This window comes from Etheostoma spectabile, chromosome 1 (assembly GCF_008692095.1).
Source record: "Etheostoma spectabile isolate EspeVRDwgs_2016 chromosome 1, UIUC_Espe_1.0, whole genome shotgun sequence".
Lineage (NCBI taxonomy): Eukaryota > Metazoa > Chordata > Actinopteri > Perciformes > Percidae > Etheostoma > Etheostoma spectabile.
In genome coordinates, this window is record NC_045733.1 from 13,053,957 (window position 1) to 13,065,034 (window position 11,078).

Below are 11,078 nucleotides of genomic sequence, written 5' to 3' on the forward strand. Positions count from 1 at the left end.
CCACCTTCCTCGCTGAAGCCATAGGCAAAATGAGAAAGGTGATTAATCAAGTTGTTAGCATGTTTGATGGAGAGTAGAGGAGAGAGGAGAAGGGAAATACATGTGCTGAGAGGAGAGTATGACAGGTAACAAAATGAAGAGGAGAGCTCCGCTGCTGTGATTCATCAGGGGTTACTGATCCTCTGAGGAACAATAATTTTTAAAGTAATGGGCCTTGATTGCAATAATGTCCCCCATAGCAACTATTACCTTTAATGACTATTATTATAGCTGTCATAAAATGGAGACTGAAGCAAGTCTTATTAAACTATAGTAATATGCAACTGCACCTTTCAAATGTCTAGTTTTATTTTTTTTTATTCTGCAATTTAACTGCAAGTAGATCTACCCTGTTACCCATTTGAATGTATGCATGGAAAATTAAGAAGCATAAGAACATATATGTATTCCTTGTTATATTTGTTTGTGCTTTATGAAACTTTATGAAACTTTGATTATATGTTTTATGTTTAGTAATGTTTATTTGTCAGGGTCCATGTACAAAACCTCATACAAAGAGAAAAGATATACAATAAACACAAAATGCAATCGTAGATCAAACATAAATTTAAATCATTACACCAAATCCTACAAGTACAAATTAGAATATATTACCACTCAAATGTTATATTTTTGATATATAACTCTACCTCCTTAATGCAAAATGCAAATGCAAACCAATAAAATTAAGAAAAGATGAGACTTACATTTGGAGACTCTGGAGACTTTCCTCTTCCCCTCTCCACCACCTGAACCACCACAGCCGTCTTCATCATCACAGTCGCCGCTGTAACGTCCCTCTGCGTCTCCACTTCCTGTTTCAATCTGGTCCAGTGACCCCAGTTTAGGAATTGACTTTCCCTGCAACAGCTAGTTGTAAAAAAAGACAGAAAAAGACACTTGTTTAGTTAATATGTCAACATTTCTTAATCAAATTATATTAGTTTAAAAGTAGTAACTGAGTTTGTGCCCACGCTTTAAACGTTGCTGGGTTTTCTGCTGCAAGATGCACTGTCTCTTAATTCTATGTATATCATATTCATTATCAAAATTCACAGCAAAAAAAAGAAAAAGTGAAAAAGGTCCTCTCATGGCAAGGGCAGTACAGAATATGCATTCAAAAAATGAAGAGAAAAACGGGGATAAAATGCAAAATAGCTGCGGATTATGCTGCTAATCACCCACAGTTCTCTAAGTAATACAAAACTAAGCATACACTGAATGACTGCAAATGGCATATTTTTCAAAATAAGTTGCCCAGTTTTTTGCTGTATCACACGCTTTTAATATCAAAAATAAATAAATTTCCTTTTTGTCTGTTCGTTTTTGATGTTTTTTAAAACACCAACAGTTTATTAATCAGCACCTACAAACTAAAATGAAATCATAGTATGTGTTACATGACGCTCATCCTCGCAGCGGCCTGCAGAGTAGGTGAACTTTCTGCTCTATTGCTATGTAGCAGAATCTCAATCAAAGACGTTGTGAACGTAATAACAGGGGAAATGCCTACGCTAATTAGCTCATTTAAATTCATTGTGCGTCATTGGAAACAAGAGAAAATGCTTTATGTTCATCAAAAAGGTATTGTCTATGCTAATTAGTTACTGTTGTGGTTCAGTGCAGGGGAGCAAAAGTGTTGGGGTTGCTGCTATGGCTTAGCCGGGACATATCTGTGCTGGTAATTAGCCTGTCTGGAGTCTCAGCTCCATAATGGAGACAGGTTAGGCACTGGAGAATATTGAGAGTTTGGGCAATCTAAGCATTCCTGCCACCGTTCCTTCTTTCCATTTATGTCTGACTAAACTTTTATTACATGATGCGGAATAATGAGTTTCTGTGGTGACTAAGATTAACTTGATGTGGTCACAGTCCAGGAGGTAGAGCATTGCTCGAGGGCTCAATATGTGGAGTTCAAAGGCTGTTGACTCTGAGACCCGTTAGCTAAGGAAACAGCATACTGCAATAATTAGTCTGCACATGTGAGACAATATGCTACCTAAGCTTTACAATTCACTTATAGTTTACAAGAAGGTGAAAGCTTCAGATGTATAAATTAACCTTTGGAGACATGTACATGTGTTTGAGTAAGAGGAAAATGTGCTGTTTTCTTTCACACAAACTCAATCAAGACCTTAGGTCAAGTCTAAGTCACAACTTAGAAACTTTAGTATATATATCTAGTATATATATAATATAATCTAATATGTGGAGAATTTTTCTTATTGTCAAAATAAAAAAAGAAAGATCAACAATAAATAGATGACATTAACAACCTATGCCTATGTAGCCCAAAGCCTTATTAATCTAGACACAGAACATACAAACACATCATTGACTGGTGTTCTACTGAGTGACATGTTCCTTCATCACAATAAACGTGGGTACTGTGTTTTATTTTGAGTTGATCCCACACACCATCATGCTGCCATAAATACTCATTAGCACAACACATCTGCAACTGAAAATAGTGCCCAACACAATGCACTCATTTACTCTATTTTGAGTGTTCTGTTAAAAAAATTAAATTGCTATTTATCCAATTTTATAGAAAGTACAGTATATATTAATGACCTGTTTTTAAAGACTTACATCTTCAATATGAACCACTGGACTTAGGGCTGACAGGGTAGGACAGTAGGAAAGAATTGAGAAACAGATTGCTGGTTGTGGTCTTTTCATTGGATTCGTCGTTAGCCTTAACCTTCAACATTGTTAGATGAATACTATTAATTAGACAATTGACTTAAATAAAAGCATGGTAAAAAAAAAAACACGAGTTAACACAAAAGGAGACAAGAAAGTGATAATGTAATTTAATCTCCATGAATAAGTAGAATTTGCTTTCACATTCATAACACGTTTTAAAAGAAACCCCAAGCATGTGCTTTTGGTTTGGTTTGCATCAAACAATAGTAAATCCTTAATAAAGTTTTGTTAGCTGATGTTATTTCACAGAAATCCGAAGCTGGGGAAACATTCGTCATGATTGACCAAGTCTGTCAATCAGCAGGCCACTTGATTCTTTTACTCTTCAGGGCCATGGGAGTTACAGCTCTGTATTTGACTGTATAGAACAGCTGTACTGCTCTTTCTGACACTCAACAAAGTGAGCCTGAATGACCTAACTGTTATTAGCCTCACTTCTGTAAATGATATGGGGCTTTGTCGAACATTGGCTGTGAAACAGGTGCTCTGATTTCGTTCAATGCATCTCCAGATGAGAAACTGCTCTGAGTAGGCACCCTTGGGCAGGCTTCTGGCTGTTATTGTAGTGTGTGGCAAGTTAATAATCACCAAATTCCAATTGTTCTTTTCAACAAAACAGCCCACGCACTTAAATTGCTGCGCCAATGAGCCAACACTACATGAGCTAACGATGAACGACACCTTTTCTGCCGTACAAAAGATAATGGTCAACTAGATGTTAACATTGAATACAAATTTGTTCTGTTCAGGCGTCTATGGGGCTAGAGAGAACACAAAATATTTTAAAATTTTATGATCCGATTTACCCTGCTTTAGAAGATATTTTTTAGTTACTATTTGCTGTAGCTGCTCTTTAGCGTTGATGTAATCTCGCATTGCCAGACCTTCCTCCACAGCGCTGCTGGATAGCTCACCTGGTTGTGTGTTCACCCCATGTACTAGGCTCCGTCCTCGACACAGCGGCCGTGGGTTTGATTTCGACTTCCCACCCTTTGCTGCATATCATTTACCTTCTCTCTTTCTCTCTCTCTCTCTCTCTCTCTTTTTACAAATCTTCAACCGACCAATATCATAAAGGCCTAAAATGCCACCCCAAGGGAACACAAAACAAAAGAAATCCTCAACAACACAGAGATCACAAACCACACATGAACGCTGCTCTTCAGTAATACCTTTGTATCTGACTTCCTCAAATTCCAGCAGTAATGTAGAAGTTCTGAACTGAGCACATAGGAACCTCTGCCCTCACTTCATTTTACTGTAATTTTCTTTTATTTGAACATAGCTTCTGAGCTTTAGTTTTTGCAAATGTCATCCTAGTTTGACTGTATTTATATTACACTGCAACTTAGTCCTGAAAAAAAATATGTAAGTCAGAAAGGGACAAAAGCTCATTAGAATTATCCTGCTCGTAATCCAACTCTCCACCTTGTAAAATTGTAAAAAAATGGACAGTGCCTGTGCTTGTTTACGCTAGAGACCGACCGATTTATCAGCAGGCTGATATTATTGGCCAATATTAGGCATTTTCCAAACTATTGGTATCAGCATTTATAATGGCCGATAAATGTTTTTTTTTCTATATTTTGATGTTCCTCTGTTCTGTTGTGACAAGAAAACAAAAAAGTTTATTTTTAAACTACATTATCATTTTATTTTAGCAAGGACTCAAAAAACGACAAATAACTAATGTTATAGGGAAATCTGTTTAAGATTGTTACGTGTTTCTGGAATTCTTTTAAATATATTCTTAATAAATATACAGTATGTTGGTCGATATGTCGGAATATCAGATTTTTAAATCACCAAGTATTTGTATTGAGATCGGCCTTAAAAATCCTTTATCGTTCGGGCTCTAGTTTACAATCATGCTACACAATATCTGATGAAATCCATTCAGACATTGCACATACTGTGTGTGTGGTAACTGCGTTGTAAAATCCATCTTCTGAAGTGTGCAGTGGAAAGCTTTTGTGACACATACCTTGTGTTAATCAACAGGTATTGTGAACCAACATGCTGGGTGATGTGTAATTAGTTCAGGACTTCTTCATATAGTTTGACAAATGGGCCATCCAGTGTCCATATAGACACTGGCTTCATATAATTAAAACCAATATCAACAATACATGTTGGTGAAAACTGACTTGTAAAGAGGTGCTGCTTATATATTACTATTCAGCAAATTTTCTATGACATTAAATGGTTTGTTTTTTGCAATGTAAGCTTTGAATGCACCAGTAACCATTAGGAATCCCTCACTGCATGACTCTTTACCATGCAGAACAGGCTCCAGGCCCAAAGTGTAAGAGGCAAGGTAAAAAATAAATGCAAGTGTAAGATTTGGTACAAATATGCATGGTGTCCTGAGGATGACTCCTAATGATTAATTCAAATGGCTGTGGTGATCCCAGGACCTCTCCTAATGCCATGCATCAATTCAAAATGTTACTTTGTTTAATACTTGTTAACCAAACACCTAAAAAGCATTGCCATCAGCTCCAGCTGTACTTTGGGTTCAGAGCTAATTTGCTAATGCTATCAAGCTATCATGCTAAACTAAATAATAAACATGGTTATCACTGTACTTGCTAAACATCAGCATGTTAACGTTGTGTTTGTAGGAGAATGTTAGCAGCTGATATTACCATTTATCTCAAAGCACTAGGTATCTACTGGCTGTAGTGATTAAAAGAACAAAAGAGCCAAAGCCTTGAGCTAAAGTACTAAAGAGAGCATACAAACCGTTTGATCAAGACAGATTTAGAAATGATTTCAAAGATGTGTGTTGGTCAGATGTATTATTGAAAAAACAAACTCTGATGAAGCACTGAAAAACTTTGTTGCATTTTTTTTTGCTTTTAGTTGAAAAGGATACTCCAGTAAAGAAGTTTACGGTCAGAAGCGTCAGTATATAATGATTAGATCAGGAATTAAAGGAATATATGATTGAATGCAATTTAGCAAAATTAACAGCAATAAGTTCTGGTTATGAATCTGACTGGCAAATGTATTACAACCTAAGGAGCATTGTAACTACTTTAGATAGAAAGAAAAAACAATGTGTACTATAAAGCCGGGATTAATGTTATTAAAAACAATAGTTAAAAAACTAACAAACAAACTACTTACTGTGCCCAGGTGCAGCCTCACAGAGATGCTATTGTGGCTGCAGACTTGAAATCCCCCATTGCTACTCTTGAGTTATGTATCTTGTTATATTTACATGCATTCTTGTCTTCCCTGTCTTTGGTAACCTCCGATCTCCAACTCAAAAACAAGGCTCCTGAGATATTTTATAAATTTCTAATTCACCACTGTACACATCACAAACTTCCTCCTCAAGAAATCACAACAAAGAATGTAAGGTGTCTGAAAAGATTCCGCATGGTAACCAAGGCTTGGCTTAACTTTCATCACTGCACTATAGAGAGGATATTTTGACAGGTTGCATCACAGTATCTGCTTTGGCAGTTTTGACTGCACAGGACTGGAAACTGCAGCAAAACACTAAAAAAGCCAGCATCAAAAATGTACTGGCACAGACCTACTACAGCTCTATGATATCTTCATTACCCACTGCATAAGGAAAGCCCAAAGCATCATCAAGGACACCAGTCATCCAGCCCACACACTATTTTCACTCCTGCCATCTGGAAAACGCTGCTGGAGCATTAAATCACGCACCACCCATTTCAGAGACAGTTTCTCCCCACAGGTAGTCAGAATAATGAATAGTCACTCACACACACACACACACAAAACTTACAATGTATATAGCCCTTTCTTATTTGGTATTTTCTCAGCTATCACTTGCTTAATCCATTGTTTTTCTTATTTCGTTTCCAAGGTTGATAATGCCACAGTGCAACAATTTTATTCATTTTTTTAACGCAGATGAACTTAATATTGGCATCTGCCTCTGCAATAAACAAACTAAAGTGGGTACAGGGAAAATGTAAGTGTAATTCAACTCCATATATGTATTTTTGGCTGCAAATGTACTTGTTTGACCTCTGTATATTGGCATTAAAAATAATGAACCACACAATTGTTTCAGCATTTCTAACACACATAGAAAACCTCATTGTACTCTCATTTAATGCTTAAAATATTCACTCAGCTGTCAACTCCAATTTGTGACCTTAAACCATTAAAGTATGTAGCTGCATCTACAGTAATGGAACAAGTGTATGCTGCGTCTTATGAATGTAAGTGCATAATCACCACATTTATCCTGCCTACACAACCATTTCCCACCACAGATGAAGGTTAGTCTAGTCGAGAATAGCCATGAATATAAAATGTGTCTGTTCCTAGTAATAGCGTACATTTCTAGTCAATTAAAATGTACGGAGCAGATAATGTCTTGGATACATTTCCTAAAGAGGTGCAGGGTGTCATGTGGCAAAATGAATCACACCTTCAGAGATCCAAGAGATGAATAAAGCTGTGTGTGGATTTTTAAGCTCATCAATATTCTCTTTGAACACACTCCACTATCTGTAAATAGAGGGTGGGGGAGAGATCTTACAATGATCATATTTGCCAGTCAGAGGAGAAAGTGTCAGGATGTGAGTCGGCTCCCAGGACACACACTGTCATTTTACATCTCCCTCACTGCAGTACCAGCCCTGACAGGGTGTTGAGTACAGTACAGTGGCAGTAAAGCAGGTCAGTGAGTGAGAGTGATATTATAATTTAAGTAATTATCAAATTAACCTTCTGTCCTACTACTCAACATTCGTAAAAACAAAAAACAGTAAACAACAATAAAGTGACCCTGCTAGCACATAAAGTCTGATGTAGCTTATTCCTCTATGAAACAGACTACTGTTAAAAAAACACATCAATAAGCCACAACTTTGCACTTGACATGTTTCTTCATTACAATCAACATGGGCATTGTAGTTTATTTTGAGACAATCCCACGCACACCATCCTGCTGCCTATTTGCTCAAGCATCAGATGTGTATTAATCCACAGTTAAAAATAGTTTCCCAACAAATACATGATTAACTCCTGTTCTAAAAACTACAGTGCCCAGCTGTCAAAGGATATTACGGAAGCATAAACTGTACAATTTGAGCCTGTTTCTGACCCAATTTTTGATCAAGGGTGAAGTCAGAAAGTGAGATGTGATGTTCCAGCCTTATCTAATAACCATGATCACCACGTTCCTGAACCATTATCAGTGCTGTTCACTATGTTCACTAGCATCAGTTTTCACCAAAAGATATTACTGTGAACATTAAATCTGTTCAAAAGGTATTATATATTGATGTGAATTGTATTGGGAACTACAAGGCAAACTACATATGAATGCAATTATTTGTAGAAAAATGTTACAATTTAAATGTATGTATTATTCAAATGGGATTTGCATTATTGGAGAACCTAAATGCTACATATTTTGACCAATTACACAAAGAGGATTATGCTGCTGCTGCTTAAACTGGGTTTTAATCATGGATAAGCACATGGAATGATTCAAGATAAAGTTGTTATCAACAGGTATGCAGCTTAGCTGGATTTGTATTTGAATGTTTTTTTCTGTGCTTACCTCATGGGTATAATGAATGACACAATGAGTGTTAAAAAAACTAATTATTATATTTCAGGTTTTGGGATTTACCTCTAATTAAGATTCGCTTGCACGGTCCTGACATATTTGACTTTACAGATTTATTGCTGGGTACCAACATTTAGTCAAACAAACTGAATTTGTAGGTCATGTTCAGCACGCGTGGTGTGTTAAATATTAAATTATCTTTAAGAGAACAGAGTGAGAACTATAACCAACACTGTCTTTCTGTCTAACTGGACTTCCATAACAGTCAAAAGCTATGATGTGGTATGCCCATTTAGGAGCACAACAAATAAAATGTGAATATATTCTCAGTGCTAACCCTTTGGACTAAGAGGAGAAGGGACATGAATAATTCATTAGCAAAACTGCTGGTCAACCACCACATCAATGACTGGTAAATAATTCAGCCCGCAGACGGGGTGAGAAGCTGCTTGCTCCTGATTTTGATTGAGAGACACAGGGACAGGGCCTACTTATAGATTCTTGATGGGTTTAACCACATCAAGAGGAGAGGACAGGCAAGGAGGAGAGGAGCCAACAAATAATTCATAGGAAAGAGCTGCTGATGAGCAAGATGATGAAATCTAGAGTTTGTACACTCAGATTGCATGATGAATTTGTCAATAGCTGCACTGCTGTTTTGTGTTTTCCTGCCGCCTCGTCTGTGGAATAGTAATGATACATTTCCATTTGGTTCTAGGGAACCTGGGAGTGGTTTCTGCACTTCAAGGTCAGGGGCAAATAAATAGAAATAGTGAAAAGATTTCTGATATGTAGATGAAAAACATGGAAATCAACATTTGCATGGACACATCATTCTTATCCCCATAAAAATGCTCAACAGCAGCGTCTTCAAAGGTAATAGAATTTCACCTTTTGCCTTCATCTATAAGATATTTCAGTGCACACTTTCTCTTCGGCCATTCAAGCAGGCAACCTGGTGTTCATGCACACATGCACATGTACTTTAAGGTAAGTTGTATCATATTAATGAGGTGCACCAATACCATAGTAATTTATAGAAGCAATGTGGTGTACAGCCAACAGTGCACATAGTCACTCATGTGTACAATTGAAAGAGTGTGTGCACTGGAATATGTAATTGCTGTGTTTGCCTGCCATAAACTGAGCTGCCATTAACCCTAACACATACACGCTCTATAAGACACCCTATACTTACACCCTTTGCATCGTGTATTCATCTAAATTCAATTAATTTAAATTTCAAAGAATCACCATTTTACACTGGCTGCATTATAAATCTGAACATGACGCACATGTCCTACTTACGCCCCAGTTTCCATCTTTAACAGCCACATTGTCAGGTAATTACATGATTACTTCTTCCTGCTGTGTACTCTCTTTAGCTTGCCGTGTGCCTCATAACATGTCTGATCGACACCTTGAAGACAAATTGATGTTAAAAAACAATTCAGGTCATACACACGCTGACACTTGTGCCATACTTCACCAGCTAATGAGATTTCAATCAGTACTATTTGAAAATCAAGTCCAAGTGAGATGATAATGCAAACTAGACTGCAAAGGACTGCAAACACACAAGCTTTTGAATGAATAGTACCAGATGTATAACAGTAAGGTCTGCAATTCTTAGACACACAATCACTTTCCACTTGCTCTTTGTCAATTTCTATCAGAAAGTCATTTCTATACTTTTTCCTCAATCTTAAAAGACTTCACAGTACACTTCAGAGTTCACATGAACCATGTTAGATGCCATGCTGATTAATTAGCTCTCATAAAAGCATTCCCCGCTTCAAAAAGCCTGTAACCAATGGCATGAGTATATTAATAATATTAATAATAATAATAATAATACTTATGACAGCAGGGTTTCTATGTCTGAGGCCCCCTATCTGATAAGATGATTTTATTGAAAGAAAACTAACAGTCCATATTAATATTTCCACATTTTAAAGCAAAAATGAGGTTACTTGTTATTGCCTTGTGAAATGCTAATGATTATAATTTTTTAAACAAATAAAATAATTTAAAAAAATAACTATTGACAATAAGATAATAATGTAATAATAATACATTTTATTCATAATGCCCTTTACATTTCAAATGAAATCTCAAAGTGCTACAGTAGCAAGGAGTTAAAAACAGTTTCCAGAATATAACAAAATCAACAAGCAATAATAAAACACCATAAAACTAAAATTAAAACAATGACTATTAAAAAGCCTTTTGAAATAGGAAAGTCTTTAGGCCCTTCTTAAAAGTCTCCACAGTTTGTGGGGCCCTTAGGGTCTCTGGGAGTGTATTCCAGAGCCGTGGGGCGACTGCCTGGAAGGCCCTGTCTCCCATAGTAGACAGTTTAGTCCTAGGTTGGTGCAGGCAGTAGGTGGAGATGGAGGAGCGGAGGTTATGTGAGGTGGTGTGTGGGGTGAGAAGTTCACTGAGGTAGGTAGGGGCAGTTCCATGAATGCACTGGTGGGTAAGTAGACAGATTTTGTAGTGAATTCTGTGTTTAATGGGCAGCCAGTGGAGGGATATCAGGACCGGGGTGATGTGATCATATTTGCGCCTCCTCGTCAGGACCCGGGCAGTGCAAGTCTGAATGTGCTGGAGCTTTTGCTAGCTCCTGCCAGGGATCCCGACGAGGAGGGCATTACAGTAGTCTAACCTGGAGGAGTCAAAGGAATGGATCAACTTCTCAGCATCTGGTTTGGAGAGAGAGGGACGGAGTTTGGCAATGTTTTTGAGGTGGAGGAAG

General features: G+C 37.2%; 1 protein-coding gene across 1 annotated transcript in view; it reads right to left on the minus strand.

Annotated features, from left to right (window-relative positions):
- Nucleotides 1-11,078, minus strand: part of gpc5a (glypican 5a) — a 125,172-nt gene that overhangs the window by 45,604 nt on the left and 68,490 nt on the right. The window contains exon 8 of the mRNA XM_032527777.1: nt 747-909. Within this exon, the coding sequence (XP_032383668.1) occupies nt 747-909 (163 nt within the window). The remainder of the gene's footprint in view (nt 1-746; nt 910-11,078) is intronic.